The sequence below is a fragment of the Chamaea fasciata genome, unplaced genomic scaffold, assembly GCF_029207755.1.
Source record: "Chamaea fasciata isolate MVZ Bird 193981 ecotype frontalis unplaced genomic scaffold, bChaFas1.0.hap1 SCAF_8, whole genome shotgun sequence".
Classification (NCBI taxonomy): domain Eukaryota; kingdom Metazoa; phylum Chordata; class Aves; order Passeriformes; family Sylviidae; genus Chamaea; species Chamaea fasciata.
In genome coordinates, this window is record NW_027094093.1 from 16337750 (window position 1) to 16360987 (window position 23238).

At 40.4% G+C, this 23238-nt stretch overlaps 1 protein-coding gene across 1 annotated transcript in view; it reads left to right on the forward strand.

Moving 5' to 3' along the window:
* TTN (titin) overlaps positions 1-22589 on the forward strand; it is a 241187-nt gene extending 218598 nt beyond the window's left edge. The window contains exons 275-300 of the mRNA XM_066189851.1: positions 11-307; positions 876-1163; positions 1258-1557; positions 1637-3703; positions 3795-4097; positions 4180-4485; positions 4574-4864; positions 4987-5286; positions 5392-5697; positions 5961-6266; positions 6365-6646; positions 6919-7512; positions 7613-7900; positions 8015-8314; positions 8759-9061; positions 9342-9644; positions 9762-10346; positions 10478-10783; positions 10876-11175; positions 11425-12000; positions 12093-12398; positions 13069-13662; positions 13779-19726; positions 19816-19969; positions 20896-21189; positions 21314-22589. Coding sequence (XP_066045948.1) covers positions 11-307; positions 876-1163; positions 1258-1557; positions 1637-3703; positions 3795-4097; positions 4180-4485; positions 4574-4864; positions 4987-5286; positions 5392-5697; positions 5961-6266; positions 6365-6646; positions 6919-7512; positions 7613-7900; positions 8015-8314; positions 8759-9061; positions 9342-9644; positions 9762-10346; positions 10478-10783; positions 10876-11175; positions 11425-12000; positions 12093-12398; positions 13069-13662; positions 13779-19726; positions 19816-19969; positions 20896-21189; positions 21314-21612 — 16196 coding nt within the window. The 3' untranslated portion in view covers positions 21613-22589. The remainder of the gene's footprint in view (positions 1-10; positions 308-875; positions 1164-1257; positions 1558-1636; positions 3704-3794; positions 4098-4179; positions 4486-4573; positions 4865-4986; positions 5287-5391; positions 5698-5960; positions 6267-6364; positions 6647-6918; positions 7513-7612; positions 7901-8014; positions 8315-8758; positions 9062-9341; positions 9645-9761; positions 10347-10477; positions 10784-10875; positions 11176-11424; positions 12001-12092; positions 12399-13068; positions 13663-13778; positions 19727-19815; positions 19970-20895; positions 21190-21313) is intronic.
* Positions 22590-23238: the final 649 nt, after the last annotated feature.

Sequence of the window (23238 nt, forward strand, 5' to 3'; positions counted from 1 at the left end):
TTTCTTTCAGACCCACCTGGTACTCCTGATTACATTGATGTCACTAGGGAAACAATCACCCTGAAATGGAACCCCCCACTGCGTGATGGAGGCAGTAAGATTGTGGCTTACAGCATTGAGAAGCGACAAGGAAGTGCAGACCGCTGGCTCAGGTGTAACTTCACTGATGTCAGTGAGTGCCAGTATACAGTTACAGGGCTCAGTCCAGGTGACCGATATGAATTCAGAGTGCTTGCAAGAAATGCTGTTGGTACAATCAGCCCACCTTCACAGTCTTCAGGCTATATCATGACCAGAGATGAAAACGGTAAGATTTTTTTCTTAATATGCTTGGGTATTGAAGCCACATAGAGTTTCTGGGTGTACTGATGGAAAGTGGGAAGTCAGGGAGCATAGAACATGTGACTGTGGTCATCCCAGTCAATTCAGAATATTTATGTTTATACTCCAAGGTGGAAAGGTCTAAATTAAAGACCCAGATCTGGCAGACATACATAATCAATTGCTGAAAAGCATGGCACTCTACATTTCTCTTGGATAAACAGCAGTGGCAAAGTTGGAAAGAAAGCATGGACTGTAATTTTCTGATGCATTGAATAAATTCAAAATTAAAATGTGCCTCAGGTTGTTTGGCATACTATTAACACCATATTTTTACAGTGTCTTTCACCTATATAGATAGGTGTATATGATGCACTTACGGATGCTTACAGGAAAAATAAGTTTATCCTTCATATAGTAACTGCTATTTAGCGAATGCCATTCTGTAAGTGAAATAATTTTATATATCACAGACTTTTATGATTAGTACATTTAGAAGAGTATAAGAAAAATATTTAGATATATGAAAATTGATTTATATTTTCCTTTTTTAGTTGCTCCAACAATTGAATTTGGTGCTGAACACTTTGAAGGCCTTACTGTTAAAGCCGGAGAGAGCATTAGACTTAAAGCTCTAATCAAAGGACGTCCAGTACCTAAAGTGACATGGTTTAAGGATGGTAAAGAGATTGATAAAATGATGAATATAGAAATAACTACAGCTATTGGATATAGTACAATCTTCATTAGAGACGCTATCCGGGAACATCGTGGAGTGTACACAGTAGAAGCCAAAAATGCATCAGGCACTAAACGAGAAGATATTACCATCAGAGTACAAGGTACTGCACCAAGCGCTTTCAGCATGCTTTTTTTAAAAATAGTATTTTATTCCAAGTGTCAGCAAATTCTAACTCTGAACCTTTAAAATTGCAGACACACCTGGAAAAGTTGGTGGACCGATACGTTTCACAAACATCACTGGAGAAAAAGTCACATTATGGTGGGAGCCTCCAGCTAATGATGGTTGTGCTTCTATTTCTCACTATATAATTGAAAAACGTGAAACCAGCAGGATTGCTTGGGCATTAGTTGAAGATAAATGTGAAGCCTGCAGCTATACAGCACTTAAATTAATTAAGGGCAATGAGTATCAGTTCCGTGTCTCTGCAGTGAACAAATTTGGAGTTGGCAGACCATTGGAGTCTGATCCAGTTATTGCACAAATACCTTACAGTAAGTTTCCACCTCATTTTGCACAAATATCCATGGAGTTACCATCTTGTCTTTCTAATGGCATTTTTCTTTTTTTCAGCTCTCCCTGATGCCCCAGGAACTCCAGAGCCTACCAATGTAACAGGAGACAGTATCACACTCACATGGGCAAGACCAGAGTCAGATGGTGGAAGTGAGATAAACGAGTACATTCTTGAAAGGAGAGAAAAGAAGAGCATGCGCTGGGTTAAAGTATCCAGCAAGAGGCCCATTACTGAGAACAGATACAGAGTAACTGGCCTTATAGAAGGCAATGAGTATGAGTTCCATGTCATGGCTGAAAACGCTGCAGGAGTTGGACCTCCAAGTGACGTTTCAAAGCTGATTAAATGCAGAGAACCAGTTAGCCCACCAAGTGCTCCTAATGTTGTAAAGGTGACAGACACATCAAAGACTAGTGTAAGCTTAGAATGGACGAAGCCAGTTTTTGATGGAGGCATGGAAATAATTGGGTACATCATTGAGATGTGCAAAGCTGATCTTGAAGCATGGCAGAAAGTCAATGCAGAGACTGTTATTGCTACTAAATATACCGTGGTTGATTTGGAGGCAGGAGAACACTATAAATTCAGAGTTAGTGCTGTCAATGGTGCTGGCAGAGGAGAAAGTTGCGAAGTTCCTGCTTCAGTCCAAACCGTGGACAGACTTTCTGCACCTGAAATTGATATTGATGCAAACTTCAAGCAGACTCATATTGTAAGAGCAGGTGCAAGCATTCGTCTATTTATTGCCTTCTCTGGAAGGCCAGTTCCTACTGCGGTGTGGTCCAAAGCAGATGCTAATCTTAGTTTGCGTGCTGACATTCAAACAACTGATTCCTTCAGCACACTGACCGTAGAGGAATGCAATAGAAATGATGCTGGCAAGTATGTATTTACTGTGGAAAATAACAGTGGAAGCAAGTCTATTACATTTACTGTCAAGGTTTTGGACACACCTGGTCCACCAGGTCCTATTACATTTAAAGATGTGACTCGAACATCTATTACTTTAATGTGGGATGCTCCTGTTCTGGATGGAGGTTCTCGCATCCACCACTACGTTGTAGAAAAACGTGAAGCAAGTCGTCGTAGCTGGCAAGTAGTGAGTTCAAAATGCACTCGACAGATCATTAAGGTCACAGATCTAGCAGAAGGTATGCCATATTACTACCGAGTATCAGCAGAAAATGAATATGGTGTAGGTGAACCCTGTGAATTAACAGAACCAGTTGTGGCCACAGAAGAACCTGCTCCACCGAAGAGACTGGATATTGTGGATACAACCAAATCTTCTGTAGTTTTAGCCTGGCTTAAACCTGATCATGATGGTGGTAGCCGTATTACTGGATACCTTCTTGAAATGAAACAAAAAGGATCTGACACCTGGACGGGAGCTGGACAAACCAAGCAACTTACTTTCACTGTTGAAGGCCTTGTGGAGAACACAGAATATGAGTTCCGGGTCAAGGCGAAGAATGATGCTGGCTACAGTGAGCCAAGAGAAGCTTTCTCTTCTGTTATTGTTAAGGAGCCACAGATTGAACCAACAGCAGATCTCAGTGACATAAGCAGACAGCTTATAACATGCAAGGCTGGAAGCACCTTTACTATTGATATACCAATCAGTGGGCGCCCAGCTCCAAAAGTGACATGGAAACTTGAGGAGATGAGGCTGAAGGAAACTGAAAGAGTGACCATCAAGACAACAAAAGACCGAACCACACTGACTGTAAAAGACAGTATGAGAGGTGACTCTGGTAAATACTACCTTACACTTGAGAACACTGCTGGTGTGAAAACATTTACTGTCACTGTCGTAGTCATAGGAAGGCCAGGTCCCGTCACTGGTCCAATTGAAATATCATCTGTGTCTGCTGAGTCCTGTGTGTTGACCTGGAAAGAACCTGAAGATGATGGTGGCAGTGACATTACAAACTACATTGTAGAGAAACGTGAATCTGGCACAACAGCATGGCAGCTGGTGAATTCCAGTGTGAAACGCACACAGATCAAAGTCAGCCATCTAACAAAATATCAAGAGTACAGTTTTCGAGTAAGCTCAGAAAATAGATTTGGTGTCAGCAAGCCAATTGAATCAAAAACAGTAGTTGCTGAGCATCCGTTTGGTAAGTGAAATACTTCTCAAAATTTTTTCTTTTCTTCTGACTGAGGTGTTTATAATTACTAACATTTTTCTCCCCACCTTTTCATGTTTAGTCCCACCAAGCCCACCTTCAAGGCCAGAAGTCTATTCTGTGTCTGCAAGTGGCATGGCCATTCGCTGGGAGGAACCCTACCATGATGGTGGCAGCAAAGTCATTGGATATTGGGTGGAAAAGAAGGAGCGCAACACCATCCTTTGGGTGAAGGAGAACAAAGTACCATGCTGTGACTGCAACTATAAAGTTACTGGGTTGGTGGAAGGCCTAGAATATCAATTCAGAATATATGCTCTAAATGCTGCAGGTGTTAGCAAAGCTAGTGAAGCTTCCAGACCTGTAGTGGCTCAAAATCCAGTTGGTAAGTACTACTTTTGGAGTTGCATTGTTACTTTAACTAAAATAGGATTGCATTTCTCATTTTTTCTGCTTTATTCCTCCAGATCCACCAGGAAGACCAGAAGTGACAGATGTCACCAGATCTACAGTGTCACTGAGCTGGTCACCTCCACTTTATGATGGTGGAAGCAAAATAATCGGATATATCATTGAGCGCAAACCATATAATGAATCTGGTGATGGACGTTGGCTGAAATGCAATTATACCATTGTCTCAGAAAACTTTTTTACTGTGACAGCTCTTAGTGAAGATGAAGCCTATGAATTCCGTGTACTGGCAAAGAATGCTGCTGGTGTGATTAGCAAAGGATCTGAATCAACTGGTGCTGTCATTTGCAAAGATGAATACAGTAAGAAATTTTTACTGGGAACAATTAGAAACATAATGTTCTATTTTTAGTCCTGTCGTGTAATTTTTTTTCTAATCTCTTTTTCCAGCACCACCAAAGGCTGAACTTGATGCCAGACTGCAAGGAGAAGTTTTGAGCATAAGGGCTGGATCAGATCTTGTTCTTGATGCAGCCGTTGGTGGAAAACCAGAACCAAAAGTCTTCTGGTCCAAAGGTGACAGGGAACTTGAGCTATGTGAAAAGATATCTCTGCAATACACCAGCAAAAGAGCTATTGCAATTATCAAGTTCTGTGACAGAAGTGATAGTGGAAAATATACCCTAACAGTTAAAAATGCCAGCGGGATGAAACAAATTTCTGTTCTTGTCAAAGTGCTTGGTATGTATCCCATGATTGCTATTCATACATAGTATACTGAAAAAAACCCGCATTCTTTTGAATAAAAATGAGATGCTTTTCCTTAGCCACAAATAACAGTACTTATTTTGATTCCTATACAGATTCACCAGGTCCATGTGCAGGCAAAATCACAGTTAGCAGAGTAACAGAAGAGAAATGTACTCTGGCATGGAACATTCCTGAGGAAGATGGAGGTGCAGAAATCACTCACTATATCATAGAAAGGCGTGAAACCAGCAGACTTCACTGGGTTATTGTTGAGGCTGAATGCCAGACTTTATCAACTGTGGTAACAAAACTTATTAAAAATAATGAATACCTTTTCCGTGTGAGAGCTGTCAACAAATATGGACCAGGTGTTCCACTTGAATCAGAACCTGTGATTGCCAGGAATGCTTTCAGTGAGTGTTACTACCTTCCATTCTGCATCATAATTTGTGGAATAATTCTCATGGATAAACAATATGTTGAACAATCTTTTTTCTTTCTCACCTTTAAAAAAATAGCTATTCCAACACAGCCTGGTGCCCCTGAAGAAGTGAGTGTTGGCAAGGAACATATCATTATTCAGTGGTCAAAACCAGAATCAGATGGTGGCAGTGAGATTAAGGACTACCTGGTGGACAAACGTGAAAGGAAGAGTCTGCGCTGGACACGAGTGAATAGAGATTATACCATTTATGACACCAGACTGAAAGTCACTGGTCTCATGGAAGGGAGCCAGTATCAATTCCGTGTCACTGCAGTGAATGCTGCTGGAAACAGTGAACCAAGTGAAGCTTCACAATACATGTTATGTAAAGAACCATCATGTAAGTTTCTATATTTAGAACATATTTTAATATTTATTTATAATAATGGAGCATAAATGCACATTTACACTTTAACTAAGAAACCCATAACCACACACAAACTCACTGAACTAGATAGTCTTGGAATAACTTTAAAAGAGTTATAGTTCATCTTAAATGCATTTCCTGGAATTAGCTGTCTGGAAATTGGTTTTGACTGAATTGGTTTTTACTGTAAAATGTTTTCTGCACCAATATAAAACGCATTTTCTTCTTTTTCAAAGACACTCCTGCATCACCTTCAGCTCCAAGAGTTGTGGATACTACAATGCACAGCATAAGTTTAGCATGGTCAAAGCCTACATATGATGGTGGTGCTGACCTCTTAGGCTATGTTCTTGAAATGAAAGAAGGGGGCAGTGAACAGTGGTATCGAGCACATACAACCGCCACTCTGAGGAATGCTGAGTTCACCGTGACTGGTCTTAAAACAAACCAGAAATACCAATTCCGTGTTGCTGCAACAAATGTGAATGGTATGAGTGAATTTAGTGAATCATCAGCAGAAATAGAACCTGTGGAAAGAATAGGTAATTTGGAAACCTAATGTATATTTTAAGGAAATTATATTTTCCTTTCGGACTTCTATAAGATTAACTAATTCCATATTTCTTATACCCTTCATCAGAAACACCTGAACTTGAGCTTGCTGATGATCTGAAGAAGACTGTTACAGTCAGAGCTGGTGGTTCCCTGCGCCTAATGGTCTCTGTGTCTGGCAGACCTGCTCCTGTAATCACATGGAGCAAGCAGGGTGTTGACCTTGTAAGTCGAGGTATTATTGATACTACAGACAGCTACACCTTGCTTATTGTGGATAAAGTTAATCGGTATGATGCTGGAAAATACATCATTGAGGCCGAAAATCAATCAGGAAAAAAATCAGCAACTATTTCTGTGAAAGTGTATGGTAAGTACTGCTACAATTGTATGTGAGCATTACAGCACTCTGCCTGCTCGCTGCTCAGAAATCCATTTCCAAAAGAAGTTTGCATTTTAAATAACATGAGAATGTTTAAGAAGTCAGAGAAACAATCTAATCCAGAGGAAAATACATAATTTCTGGAGCTGTGCTAGTTTATAAATCAAATACCAGCATTTTTGTTTTATGCAGAAGTAGTCATTGACTGTAAAATGAAAGGATCCAAAGGGGAAAAAAAAGTAATTGTTTGTTTCTTTTAGATACACCTGGTCCACCACCTGCAGTGAGAGTTAAGGAAGTATCAAAAGATTCTGTGACACTTACTTGGGAAATTCCAGTCATTGATGGTGGAGCCCCAGTCAACAATTACATAATTGAGAAACGTGAAGCTTCCATGAGAGCTTACAAGACTGTCACTACCAAATGCAGCAAGACATTCTACAGAGTTACTGGACTTCTGGAGGGAGCTTTGTATTATTTCAGAGTCCTACCAGAAAATATTTATGGCATTGGTGAAGGCTGTGAAACATCTGATGCAGTACTGGTATCTGATGTCCCCATGGTACCACAAAAACTCGAAGTGATTGACACCACTAAATCAACTGTTACACTTGCCTGGGAGAAACCACTGCACGATGGTGGCAGCAGATTGACTGGCTATGTCATTGAGGCCAGCAAAGCAGGAACAGAAAGGTGGTTGAAGGTAGTGACATTGAAGCCTACTATCTACGAACATACCATTATCTCACTCAATGAAGGTGAACAGTACTTGTTCAGGGTCAGAGCACAGAATCAGAAGGGCGTGTCAGAACCACGAGAGATTGTCACAGCAGTGACAGTTCAAGACCGAAAAGGTAGGTGCCTAATGTTGAAAACAATAGGGTCAAGCTTACACCAAAGGAATATGATCGTTATAAAACAGGCACTTAAATATCAATTATTTGCTTTCCTTAGTTCTACCAACAATTGACTTCACTGGAATACCTCAAAAGACAATCCACGTACCTGCTGGCAAGCCCATTGAATTAGCCATTCCAATTGAAGGACGACCACCTCCAACTGCATCTTGGTTCTTTGCTGGTTCTAAACTAAAAGAATCAGAACGCATCAAAATGGAGACTGCTGCCAAAATGGCCAAATTAACTGTGCGTGAGACCACCATACATGACACTGGGGAGTATACACTTGAACTGAAGAACACAACTGGAACAGTTACTGATACAGTAAAGGTTATAATCCTTGGTAAGAGTTCATCAAAATAATTGCCCATGATCTTCCCCCATTTCAACTTTTGCATGAGAAATATGATTATTTTTTTGTGCCTGTTTGTAAGTTTCTTTTTTTTTTTTTCCCTAGACAAGCCTGGACCACCTGTTGGACCTATCAGAATTGATGAAGTTGATGCAAATTATGTAACCATCTCCTGGGAGCCTCCTGAGCTGGATGGTGGAGCTGCCCTTAGTGGGTATGTGGTAGAACAGCGTGATGCTCACCGTCCTGGATGGCTGCCAGTTTCAGAGTCAGTAACCAGGACAACATTTAAGTTCACCAGACTTGTTGAAGGTGCAGAATATGTGTTCCGTGTAGCTGCTACAAACCGCTTTGGAATTGGATCTTACCTGCAGTCTGAAATTATAGAATGCAAGAGCAGAATCCGTAAGTCTGAACTTTTGTTCATTCTCTGTCCTAAAAATTAAAAATAAATATTTAAATGGGCTCATATATCCACACATATACTAGAATTTTCTAGATGTTGCTACTTCCTTTTGCCAGATAAAATTGTACATTATGATGCACAGTAATCTTGTTATTTTCCAGAGGAAAAATGCCATCCATAAATCTGTATATGTACTGTACAGAATGTGGATGGTAAACTTGGATTTTCTGCTCAGGTCTACCATCAGTCTTGAAAAACTGCTTTAACCCATGACAAAACCAGAAGTTTTTCGCTGACCTGATTTGTAAATTACTTAGATGTCTGCTAATAATAGAGTTCGATAAGACATTGATATTACATTGTTATTCACAATATGTCAAATACTACTAGTGTGTAAAGTCATCTGACACTTTCTTCATTAATTCCATGTCATGTTTTTACAGGTATTCCTGGTCCTCCTGGCACTCCAGAAGTGTTCGATATCTCTCGAGATGGCATGACATTGACTTGGTATCCTCCAGAAGATGATGGTGACTCACAAATTACTGGTTATATTGTGGAACGCAAAGAAGTTAGAGCAGATAGATGGATCCGTGTCAATAAAGTTCCAGTCACCATGACTCGTTACCGTTCCACTGGGTTGGTCGAAGGATTGGAATATGAACACCGGGTCACAGCAATCAATGCCAGAGGCACTGGGAAACCCAGCCGTCCTTCCAAGTCTGCTGTTGCCAGAGATCCAATTGGTAAGTAATTTCCTACAAAGATTAAACATATTATGGTACAAGGGAATGCCATTATGGTACAATTAATTCTAATTTGGAATTTTTTCTGGGTGTATTAACAAATGAGATTCTGACTGGAGAAAACGAAGAAAATATCAGTGAAAATCTTTCACTCAAAGTTTTCCTTTTTTAAATTCACTATAGACTTTTTAAAGATCATAAGTTGCAAGTTAGCATTTATTTAATCTTTCAAATATTTGTAAAAACAAATCCCACCTGCCTGTCTGATCTTCTCTTCCAGCTCCTCCAGGAAAACCTCAGAATCCAAGAGTCACTGATACTACAAGAACATCTGTCTCCCTGGCTTGGAGTCCACCAGAAGATGAAGGTGGCTCTAAAGTTACTGGCTACTTAATTGAGATGCAGAAGGTTGATCAATTTGAATGGACCAAATGCAATACAACTCCGACCAAGATTCGGGAATACACCTTGACACATCTTCCCCAGGGTGCAGAGTACAGATTCCGAGTGCTAGCCTGTAATGCTGGTGGGCCAGGAGAACCTGCTGAAGTGCCTGGAACAGTCAAAATAACAGAAATGCTTGGTAAGACATTTCAAGTCCTAGCTCTTGTTGAAAGCTGTCCTAAAAAAAAAATTCTTGCTTAAAGCAGGTATGATATCATCTGTAGGATATAGCATGACATGTTATTTTTGTTTACAGAATATCCTGACTATGAACTTGATGAAAAATACCAAGAAGGTCTCATGGTGAGACAAGGAGGAGTAATCAGGCTTACAATACCAATTAAGGGTAAGCCCATCCCAGTATGCAAATGGACAAAAGAAGGACAGGACATTAGCAAGAGAGCCATGATTGCAACTTCTGAGACTCACACAGAACTTGTAATCAAAGATGCAGAAAGAGAAGATTCAGGCACCTATGATTTGGTACTTGAAAACAAATGCGGCAAGAAAGCCGTGTACATTAAAGTCAGAGTGATTGGCATTCCAAATCCACCAGAAGGACCACTTGAGTATGATGATATACAAGCTCGTTCTGTCAGAGTCAGCTGGAGACCTCCGACAGATGATGGTGGTGCAGATATCCTGGGTTATATTGTTGAGAGAAGAGAAGTACCGAAGACTGCCTGGTACACTGTTGACTCTAGAGTAAAAGGGACATCACTGGTGGTGAAAGGACTCAAAGAAAACGTGGAATATCACTTCCGTGTTTCTGCTGAAAACCATTTTGGCATTAGCAAACCTCTCAAGTCTGAAGAACCAGCAGTACCAAAGACACCTCTAAGTAAGTTTTCTTTTAGATGAAAAAACCCAAGCTACTACATTATTATCTAAAAGTGCTACAATATATGCAGAAATTTTAATGCAATGTCATTTTTATTTCTATTTTATTTTTATTATTGTTATTACTAACAGATCCACCAGAGCCTCCAAACAACCCACCTGAAGTGCTTGATGTTACAAAGAGTTCTGTCAACTTGTCCTGGTCCAGACCTAAAGACGATGGTGGTTCTCGTGTAACTGGCTACTATATTGAACGTAAAGAGACATCTACAGAAAAATGGGTCCGGCATAATAAGACACAGATTACCACTACAATGTACACAGTCACAGGACTTGTTCCAGATGCTGAATATCAATTCCGTGTCATTGCTCAAAATGACATTGGTGAAAGTGAAGCAAGTCCTGCTTCTGAACCAGTTGTATGCAAGGATCCATTCGGTAAGATAATGTCCACATTAACAAATCTTTTGAAGAGCAGTTTAATGACATCTATAGAAAAATTGATTTTCTGTATTTATTTTAATTTTCAGACAAACCAAGCCAACCTGGAGAAATTGAGATCACTTCTGTATTTAAGGACAGCATTACATTAGAATGGGAGCGACCTGAAAGTGATGGTGGCAAAGAGATCCTTGGCTATTGGGTTGAATATCGCCAGTCTGGAGAAAGCACCTGGAAAAAATGCAATAAGGAACGCATCAAGGACAGGCAGTTTACAGTAGGAGGTTTACTAGAGGCCACAGAATATGAGTTCCGTGTTTTTGCAGAAAATCAGACTGGCCTCAGCAGACCTCGAAGGACCGCTATGGCAGTGAAAACTAAATTAACATGTAAGCAAAAATACATTGTCACATTTGCTGTGATATTGTTGTAATTTGCTGTGCCATAAACCATGGTGCTGCATTTAACATGCTGACTATTTGTTTTACATTATATTTGCTAACATGACTGTCCCAAAGGAAAGTCTTTCAAGTATAAGTGGATCAAGTATAAATAAAAATCAATTTCCAGTAATATAATAATAGAGGAAAATTTCATAGTAATCATTATTAATTTTTTTCTTATTTTCTTTGTTGCAGCTGGAGAAGCACCTGCCATAAAGAAGGAAATGCAGGATGTTACAACTAAACTGGGTGAGGCAGCTCAGCTGACATGCCAGATTGTTGGGAGACCTTTGCCTGATATTAAATGGTACCGCTTTGGCAAAGAGCTTGTACAAAGCAGAAAATACAAAATGTCGTCTGATGGACGCAATCATACACTGACAGTCATGACAGATGAACAGGAAGATGAAGGTCTCTACACTTGTATGGCTACCAATGATGTTGGAGAAATTGAAACCAGTGGCAAGCTGTTATTGCAGGCTCCTCCTCAGTTCCACCCTGGCTTCCCATTGAAAGAGAAATACTACGCAGGTGCAGGTGGCACCCTCCGCCTCCATGTTGTATATATTGGCCGGCCAGTACCAGCAATAACTTGGTTCCATGGTAACAAACCTTTGAGAGGATCAGAAACAATAACTATTGAGAATACAGAACAGTATACTCATCTCGCTATTAAGAATGTCCAGCACAAGACTCATGCTGGGAAGTACAAAGTACAACTCAGTAACACATTTGGAACAGTTGACACTGTACTTAATGTGGAAATACAAGGTAATTAATTTTCTTTTCAGTATTTTTGTGGAATAGTTTCTCAAATATTGACTGGAAAAGAAATAAAATTTTTGTGCTTTTTCTTGTTACAGATAAACCAGAAAAACCAGAAGGACCAATTGTTATAGAGTCTATACTGAAGAATTCTGTGGTGATAAGCTGGAAACCACCAGAGGATGATGGAGGTGTTATGATAACCAATTACATCATAGAGAAACGTGAAGCCAAGGAAGGAGCAGAATGGCAACTTGTATCTTCAAGTATTTCAGGCACAACCTGTAGAATTGTTAACCTAACTGAAAATGCAGGCTACTATTTCCGTGTTTCTGCTCAGAATATGTACGGCATTAGTGAAGCACTGGAGGTCTCATCAGTAGTTTTTATAAAGCCTCCGTTTGGTAAGTAGAGCTCAAAATATCAATGCCTGTATGCACCCATGTTTTTGTTTAACTCCAGCCAGCAGTTCACTCACTGCCCCACCAGTGGGATTGGGGAGAGAATCAGAAAGGTAAAAGCTGGAAAACTCATGGGTTGAGATACGGACAGTTTCTTTAAAAAAAGCAAAAGCTGTGTGTGGCAACAAAACAAAACAAGGAATTCATTCCCTGCTTCCCATGGGCAGACAGGTGTTCCGCCATCTCCAGGACAGCAGGGCCCCCACCACACAGAAGAGTGGTTTGGGAAGACAAATACCATCACTTCAAATGTCCCACCCTTGCCCCATTTTATATACTGAGCATGGTGTCATATGGTCTGGAATATCCCTTTGGTCATTTGGGCTCACCTGTCCTGCCTGTGTCTCCTCCCACCCTCCTATACACCCCCAACCTCCTCACCCGAGTGGCAGTACAAAAAGAAGAAATGGCCTTGGCTTTGTGTAAGTTCTGCTCAGCAATAGCAAAAACATCTCTATGTTATCAACCCTGCATTCAGCACAAATCCAAAACACAGCCTCATATTAGCAATTGGGAAAAAAAGTTAACTCTACCCAAGCCAAAACCAGCATACCCTGTAATTAATCAGTAAGGCAAGCTCACTTCGGTTTTTGAACTTTGTTATTCTTTACAGATAAACCAGGACAACCTGGCCAGCCAGTAGCAAGTGCTGTCACAAAGGATTCTTGTGTTGTCTCATGGAAGCCACCTGCAAGTGATGGCGGTGCAAAGATTAGAACTTACTATCTTGAGAAGCGTGAGAAAAAACAAAACAAGTGGATTTCTGTAACAACAGATGAAATTCGTGAAACAGTCTACTCTGTGAAAGATCTTATTGAAGGTCTTGAATATGAATTCCGTGTGAAATGTGAAAATCTTGGTGGTGAAAGTGAGTGGAGTGAGGTATCCGAACCAGTCATTCCAAAATCTGATGTACCAATTAAAGCTCCACATTTCAAGGAAGAACTAAGGAATCTGAACGTGAAATTTCAAGCTAATGCCACATTTGTCTGCAAAGTCACTGGTCATCCTAAGCCAATTGTCAAGTGGTACAGACAGGGCAAAGAAATCATGCCAGATGGGGAAAAGATCAAGATACAGGAATTCAAGGGTGGATATTACCAGCTGGTCATCACGAATGTAACAGATGATGATGCCACGGTATATCAAGTTAGAGCTACCAACCAAGGAGGATCTGTGTCTGGCACTGCCTCTCTGGATGTTGAAGGTGAATGAAGGGTCTTGATAATCAAGACAATTCATTTTAATTTTGAATATTTAGACTCTTGATGCTCTTCTCGTGTGCTTTTGGTTATGTGTTTTTTCTTCCTCTTTCTGTTCCAGTTCCTGCAAAGATTCATTTGCCCAAAAATCTGGAAGGCATGGGAGCTGTTCATGCTCTCCGAGGGGAAGTGGTGAGCATCAAGATTCCATTCAGTGGCAAGCCGCCCCCTGTGATCACATGGCAGAAGGGACAAGATCTCATCGATACTAATGGACACTACCAAGTGATTGTTACACGATCATTCACATCTCTTGTTTTCCCAAATGGTGTTGACAGAAAAGATGCAGGATTTTACATTGTTTGTGCCAAAAACAGATTTGGAATTGATCAAAAAACAGTTGAATTAGATGTGGCTGATGTGCCTGATCCACCAAGAGGTCTGAAGGTAACTGATATTTCACGGGATTCAGTCAACCTAACCTGGAATGAACCAGCCACTGATGGTGGAAGCAGGATCATAAACTACATTATTGAGAAACGCGCTACAACAGCAGAGCGATGGATTCGTGTTGCACAAGCTCGTGACACACGATACACAGTGGTGAACCTGTTTGGCAAGACCACCTACCAGTTCCGTGTGATTGCAGAGAACAAGTTTGGCCAAAGTCAGCCTTCTGAACCTACTGATCCAATTGTAACTAAGGAAGATAAGACCAGAGTAATGAACTATGATGAAGAAGTTGATGAAACCAGAGAAATTACAGCAGCTAAAGCAGCTCACTATTCTACAAAGGAACTCTATGACAAATATATGATTGCAGAAGAGCTTGGACGTGGGCAGTTTGGCATTGCACACCGCTGTGTTGAGGCAGCTTCAAAAAAGACTTACCTGGCCAAATTTGTCAAAGTAAAGGGTGCTGACCAAGTTTTGGTAAAGAAAGAAATTTCCATCCTAAACATTGCTAGGCACAAAAATATCTTGTATCTTCATGAATCTTTTGAGAGCCTAGAAGAATTGGTCATGATCTTTGAATTTGTTTCTGGGGTTGACATCTTTGAAAGAATCAGCACAGCTTCATTTGAACTTAATGAAAGAGAAATAGTAAGTTATATACGCCAGGTCTGTGATGCACTAGAATTTTTACATAGTCACAGCATTGGACATTTTGATATTAAACCAGACAATATTATTTACCTTACAAGAAGAAGCTCTGTTATTAAAATTGTTGAATTTGGTCAAGCCAGACAGTTAAGGCCTGGAGACAGCTTTAGACTCCAGTTCACTTCTCCTGAATATTATGCACCTGAAGTACATCACCATGACTTGGTCAGCACAGCTACGGACATGTGGTCAGTTGGTGCTCTAACATACATTCTTCTCAGTGGCCTTAACCCTTTCATTGCTGAAACAAACCAACAAGTTATTGAAAATATTCTAAATGCTGAATACAGCTTTGAGGATGAAGCATTCAAAGACATAAGCATCGAAGCCATGGACTTCATTGATCGCCTGCTAGTAAAGGAAAGAAAATCTCGGATGACAGCTGCTGAAGCGCTTAATCATGTGTGGCTAAAACAGCAGACAGAAAAGACCAGCACTAAAACCATTAAGACCTTGAGGCACAGGCGCTACTATCAAACTCTAGTAAAGAAGGAGTGGAACACAGTTGTGTCAGTAGCCCGCATTTCCTGTGGAGGCGCAATTAGATCCCAGAAAGGCATAACAGTGGCTAAAGTTAAAGTTGCCCCAATAGACATTGGGCCTATTGCTGGGCAAATAAAGCATAATGTTGCAGAAGAAGGAGGCCATGCCAAATATGTATGCACAATTGAAAACTATGATGAGTCCACACAAGTCACATGGTACTTTGGTATGAGGCAATTAGAAAGCAATGAGAAATATGAAATCAAATATGAAGATGGTGTGGCAACCATATATGTCAAAGATGTTTCTAAATCAGATGATGGAACATACCGATGCAAGGTAGTAAATGATTATGGTGAGGACAGCTCCTACGCAGAACTTTTTGTTAAAGGTGTGAGAGAAATTTCTGAGCACTACCGATGCAGAACTGTTAGAAAAGTGAAACGACGGGTTGATACTATGAGACTATTAGAGCATCCCCCAGAATTTACTCTGCCTTTGTATAACCGCACTGCATATGTTGGAGAAAATGTCAGGTTTGGAGTAACTATAACAGTTCACCCGGAACCTCGCTTAACATGGTACAAATCAGGCCAGAAAATCAAACCTGGGGATGATGATAAGAAGTATACTTTTGAATCAGACAAGGGTCTTTATCAACTTGTCATCAATAATGTCACTGAAGAGGATGATGCTGAATACAGTATTGTGGCACGCAATAAATATGGTGAAGACAGCTGCAAAGCTAAGCTGACTGTGATTCCACATCCACCTCCAGCAGATGCCACACTTAGGCCAATGTTCAAAAGACTGCTGGCAAATGCTGAATGCCAAGAAGGCCAAAATGTCAGTTTTGAGATCAGGGTATCTGGTGTGCCAAAACCAACTTTGACTTGGGAGAAAGATGGTCAACCTCTATCCTTTGGTCCCAACTTTGATATAATTCATGAAGGTTTAGATTATTATGCTTTGCATATCAGAGATACTTTACCTGAAGACAGTGGCTACTACAGAGTAACTGCTACAAACAGTGCTGGATCTACAAGCTGTCAGGCTTATCTAAAAGTTGAACGCTTGAAATATGTCAAGCGTGAGTATAAGACAGAAGAAGAGCGGGAGAAGCATGTACAAAGGCAAATTGACAAGACCTTACGAATGGCAGAAATCCTTTCTGGAGTTGAAGCTGTTCCACTGACACAAACTGCACAAGAGGCTCTCAGAGAAGCTGCTATCCTATATAAGCCAGCTGTTAGCTCAAAGACCGTTAAAGGTGAATATGAAATTCAGAAGGAAGAAAAGAAGGAGAAGGAGGAAAGGAGACTTCGTATGCCATATGAGATCCCAGAGCCTCGCAAACATGCTGCTCTTGAGGAAGATCAGCATATTAAACACTTTGTGCCTCTGTCTGACATGAAGTGGTACAAGAGGCTGCGAGACCAGTACGAAATGCCAGGAAAACTTGAGAGGACTGTGCAGAAACGCCAGAAACGCATACGTCTTTCCAGGTGGGAGCAATTCTATGTGATGCCACTGCCACGCATTTCTGATCAGTACAAGCCTAAATGGCGCATACCAAAGCTGACACAAGATGATCTTGAAATTGTGAGACCAGCACGCCGGCGTAGCCCATCTCCAGAGTATGAATATCACTATAGACCAAGAAGGCGATCACTTGGTGACTTGTCTGATGAAGAATTGCTCATGCCAATAGATGACTACTTAGCCATGAAGAGAACTGAAGAGGAAAGACTGCGCCTTGAAGAAGAGCTGGAGTTAGGCTTTTCTGCATCCCCACCAAGTAGGAGCCCCCCACGCTTTGAACTATCTGCCCTTCGATATTCCACTGCAGGAGCACAGGTCAGTTCAGAGGAAGAAAGAAAAAGAGAGCTGAGGTATTCAAGGTATCACATTCCAACTAAAGCTGAAACCAGTGCAAGCTATGCAGAGCTTCGTCAACGTCATGACAGGGCTGCCTACAGATCACCTAAACAAAAGCAAAGAATAATGGATGAGAGGGAGGATGAAGAATTGCTCAGGCCTGTTGGCGCTGATCAGCGACTCTCTGAATACAGGAGTAAGCTCAAATATATGGCAGAGGAAGAGAAGAGTAGACTCAGGAGAAGGAGGGAAAGAGAAATAACTGAGATCACATCAGAAGAAGAAGAAGAAATAGAAATGGTGCAATATGCTCAAAGGGAATTTTCACCTCCCTCTAGATTACTAAGGAGAAGAAGATCCCTTTCTCCAACTTACATTGAATTGATGCGTCCTGTATCTGAATTAATTCGACCTCGTTCACGGCCTCCTGAAGAAAGTGAGAGAAGATCCCCAACACCAGAGAGAACTCGACCACGCTCACCTAGCCCAGTCTCTAGTGAAAGATCTCTCTCCCGGTTTGAGAGGATGGCAAGATTTGATATATTTTCTAGATACGAGTCCATGAAATCTGCTCTGAAAACTCAAAAAACGATGGAAAGGAAATACGAAGTTCTGACTCAGCAGCCTTTCACCCTTGACCATGCTCCTCGCATTACCCTGAGAATGCGCTCACACCGTGTCCCGTGTGGCCATAACACTAGGTTCATTCTAAATGTCCAATCAAAACCAACCGCCGAAGTGAAGTGGTACCACAACGGTGTGGAGCTCCAAGAGAGCAGTAAGATACACTTTACCAATACGAGCGGTGTATTAACTCTGGAGATTCTTGACTGCCACATTGATGACAGTGGAACATACCGAGCTGTATGCACAAACTACAAAGGGGAATGCTCTGATTATGCAACGCTAGATGTTACTGGAGGAGATTACACTACATACTCTTCCCAGAGGAGAGATGAAGAAGTACCAAGGTCAATTTTACCTGACTTGACAAAAACAGAGGCATATGCAATCTCCTCATTTAAGAAAGCATCTGCAACAGAAGCAAGTTCCTCAGTAAGAGAGGTCAAATCAGAAATGTCAGCAACAAGAGAATCACTTTTATCCTATGAACACTATGCTGCTTCTGAAGAAAAAATCACTGCAGCTGAAAAAAAATCATTGGAAGAAAGGACTTCACACAAAGCATTTAAAAGCACTCTGCCAGCAACAATCCTTACAAAGCCACGGTCAATCACGGTTTCTGAAGGGGAGACTGCAAGATTTTCCTGTGATGTTGATGGTGAACCGGCACCAACAATAACATGGCTCCGTGCAGGTCAACCTATTGTTTCTTCAAGGCGCTTCCAAGTAACAAGAACACAGTACAAGTCTACCTTCGAAATTTCTTCTGTCCAGATATCAGATGAAGGAAGTTACACTGTTGTGGTAGAAAACTCTGAAGGAAGACAGGAAGCCCATTTTACCTTGACCATTCAAAGAACAAAAATCCCTGAAAAAACCATTACATCACCTCCAAGGATAAAATCTCCTGAGCCTCGTGTAAAGTCACCAGAGCCTGTTAAGTCTCCTAAACGAGTGAAATCTCCTGAACCCATCAGCAGTCCCCCCAAAGCTAAGTCACCACCTGGAGACAAAATGGTACCAACAGAGAAAGTACAATTACCCACTGCTTCTCCACCAAAGATAAAACAGCATCTGAAAGCAGAAACTCTTGGAGATAAGGTAAAGTTATCCTGTGCAGTTGAAAGCAATGTTTTAAGTGTCAGAGAAGTGGCTTGGTATAAGGATGGTAAAAAACTGAAAGAAGACCATCATTTCAAGTTTCATTATGCAGCAGATGGCACTTATGAGCTCAAAATCCATGAACTCACAGAATCTGATAAAGGAGAATACACCTGTGAAATTACTGGGGAAGGAGGTGTTTCAAAAACTAACTTCCAGTTTACTGGCCAAGTATTTAAAAATATCCATTCCCAGGTAAGAGGTGTATCTGAATCTCATAAAACAGTTCAGAAAGAAGATGAGTTACTTATGGTTTCTACCCAGAAGAAATCAGTAGTGGCAACTGAAGAGAAATCTGAAGTTCAAGAAGTGATTAAAAAGTCAGTTGTTATGGAAGATGTCAAACAACTGAAAGCAGAAATTACAGCTTCTTCAACTAAAATGACAATGTCTGAAGGGCAGAAAGTGACACTGAAAGCCAACATTCCAGGTGCCTCTGAAGTAAAATGGGTGCTGAATGGAATGGAGCTGAGAAATTCAGATGATTACAGATACGGCGTTTCTGGCAGCGATCACACGCTAACTATCAAAAAGGCCAGTAATAAGGATGAAGGTATACTCACCTGTGAGGGCAAAACTGATGAAGGCATTATTAAATGCCAGTATGTTGTAACCCTTTCCAAGGAGCGCTCCAGTGAACCAGCATTCATCACGCAGCCTAAGTCTCAAAATGTCAATGAAGGACAAGACGTGTTGTTCACATGTGAAGTTTCTGGAGAGCCTTCTCCTGAAGTTGAGTGGTTAAAGAATAATCAACCTGTAAGTAACCATTTAATATGTTTACTTGAAAAACTAGAATTTATTCATAAAATTGATCGTAACGAAACCATTTTTGTTCCCCTCCTTAGATTGCAGTTTCATCGCACCTCAGAGTATCTCGCTCTAAAAATATATATTCTCTTGAGATTCGAAATGCAGCAGTGAGTGACACTGGAAAATACACAGTTAAGGCAAAAAATTTCCATGGGCAGTGTTCTGCTACAGCATCTTTGACTGTACTCCGTAAGTTTGTTCTTTGGTCTTGTGTTCAGAATAGTCACAACTTCTTGCTGTGGTGTGTCCACTAAAATGACTTACAAAAAAATCCACTGGTAATGTTGACTTCAGGATTTTAAGAAGTTCATCTTTCTTTTGTGTATTATATATACAGCCCTAAAACAGCATTAGAAATCTTTTTAACACCCACAGAGTAGTACAGAGAAGCTCTATTACATCAACAGGTGCATGTTAAGAGAAAGCAATGAGCATTTGTTCTAAGATGAGTATGTTAAGACCTTGGTGCTGGTAATTATTCTTTCCTCATTTACTAACAAAATCTGCTACCATGACACAAAATCATTCCACAGTTAAATTTTTATGGCAACTTAATTGAACTGGGTTTACTATTTTACTGGCTATACCATATCCCAGTTCCTAGCATCAAGGTGTGTCTGTGATTTGCTTGCATGACTGTTTAGGGTTTAAAGCAAAGCTGCCGTGATTAAGCTTTTCTGTTGCCCTTTATAGCTACAGAACAATGCAGTGAAGTACAGATTTTACTACTCTGTGTTTTTAAGAACTTGAAAATGTTTCACAGCTTCTACAAATATGAACTGAACACACACAATTTCTGAGTGTCTAATTCTAGTAATGGTTCTAATAAGAAACACTGTGTGATGACCTGTTTTTTCTTAAGTATGTATGTTTTTCCTTGAAGCTCATACATACTGTAAGTTTCATTACCTATTTTTTAATTTCTAAATTACTGCTTGTGATTTGGATATCTTGAACCAAATGACTGTAAACAAGTGTATTCTCCACTGCAGTCTTCCATTGAAAGCAAAGTATGCTGTCTTCATTTCTGTAAAATTAACCATACAGAACTGCATGACTTTGTTCGTTAATGTGATGTTGTTGCTTTTTCCTTCTATGTTTGCAATGCTCCTCAGCTCTAGTTGAAGAACCTCCGAAAGAGGTAGTATTGAAGACCAGTGGCGACGCAAGCATGCACGAAAGTTTTTCTTCTCAGTCCTTTCAAATGGCTTCTTCTAAACAAGAGGCTTCATTCAGCAGTTTCAGCAGTAGCAGCATGACTGAAATGAAATTTGAAAGCATGTCTGCCAAAAGCATGTCCTCCATGAAAGAATCCTTCATGGAGATGAGCTCCAGCAGTATTATGGGGAAATCTAGCATGGCTCAACTGGAGAGTTCAACTAGTAAAATGCTTAAATCAGATCTGAGAGGTGAGCATTACAATTATCAGTACAGTTAGTGCTTCAGCTATCCTGAAGTAGTCCTCAGGGTAAAGCTGCTGCATGGCTTACTGAAAACAGACTAACTTGGTATTTCTTCTCCTGTTTTATAAAGGGGTACCACCCAAAATTGAAGCTCTCCCATCTGATATCAGCATTGAGGAAGGAAAAGTTCTCACACTATCCTGTGCCTTTTCGGGTGAACCTGCTCCTGAAATAACATGGTACTGCAGAGGGAGAAAAATTACCAGTCACGACCAGCAAGGCAGATTCCACATTGAAACCAGTGAAGATCTAACCACCCTAATCATCATGGATGTCCAGAAGAATGACGGTGGACTTTATACTCTGAATTTAGGGAATGAATTTGGTACCGATTCTGCCACTGTGAATATAAATATCCGATCACCTTAGAGAGCTTAATCTGTATTATTTACACTTGTATTTTTACAAGTGATTCATATATGGACTGAAATATCTGATATGTAAATATAAAAGAAAAATATTTTTTTACCTACCTGAACAAGACAAAGTCCAGATCTATACATTATGACTTATAGTCATTACTGACCTAAGAATTTAAAACACTTTTTCACTAACATGTACATACTGTATATAGCCGAAGTTCACGGTTATGAAGTTTTGTACCGTTTATTTTATGACATTTTGAAACGTAACTTTTGGAACTAACAGTTGGCAGGGGAAAGTTTCCTAGCAAACGACTACCCTGCTCAACATTTAACTAATTTTTGCGCCTCAACTCATTGTTGATGTCTAAGAATGCCTCAACAGGTAGAGAGGCTCCCTGTTGAAGATTACCTACACCTAAGACATGATACTGTGCACAGTATTTCATACGTGCACAAATATTTATGTTGAATCAGAAATGTAAGGCATTGGTGATGTTTGCAATTACCCTCCTGTAAGCATTGCTTTAATGTTTTACATTGGCTCTGATTATGTCATAATTTTCATACCTGACTGACAATTTTTGGACAAAGTGCAAGCGGCCAGCACTTTGTTCACCCACTGTGTACTGTTTCTGACATACTGACTGCCTGAATAGCTTTTTAAAAAGTAACATCACCTGGCCATCCCCTTAATCAACAAAGCTATTTAGGTATTCAAGTGCAGCAGCAGTACCCCATCTCGGAGGTTCTTAGGGTGCAGTGATTGAGTGTGTGTGGTAGTATTAGACACCCAGTAGTCACTTCCAGGCAACTAAGCAATGAACCACAGTTTGAAAACAAACTGTTGCTACAACATCAAATACCAGCCTGCACTTCAACTTGCTTTAGTTCTCCTAACGTAGTAATAGAGCTTGGTAGCTGTTGAACCTCCTTGAGATAGAATTGTTCATTTGAAATAAAGCATGCTTTCTGCACCATAAAGTCTGAGACTCCTTCTTTATTTATTATGCTGTTTTTACAGTTCCTGTACTACACTACAGAAAGTTGCTGAAACAAAAGATGAGGTAGAAATGCAGTTCTCCAATGTAAACTAGCTACTTAACTTGACAATCTAGCCATCTATAAGAAACAGCCTGTCCACCAGCCATGGAAAAAATCACTTCAAAAAAAATTTTCTTCAGACGTTCTTAATTGAAAAAGGATACATTTTAGCATATGCCTAAGCATTGTGCTTATCCCTCTGTTATTTCCAGGCTTTTGTCTACACCGTCTTGTTTTTTTGGCAGCTGCAACTAGTACAGACTAGTTGACCCTAATTGCCTGGACTAACAAGTTGTCACCTCCTGTGGGTGATTAATCAGTTCTTCATCCCACAAGTCAGCTGACATATCTATCAGAGCAAAGCCTGTTTTCACATTTGGGGGATTGTGGTAGGGGTTGGGATATGTTATCTATGGGGCAAAAGAGTATCAAGGTCAAAGGAGCAAATCCGCTTCTAGAGTTCATGCTGTAGAAAAAGCTTGAGAGCAAACACAGTCACAGAAATGCAACACTTTAAAATAGCACTTTAAAACACCTTAAAATAAAATAGAGCTGTAAAATTGTCTCAAGTGGAGCAAGAACATTAGTT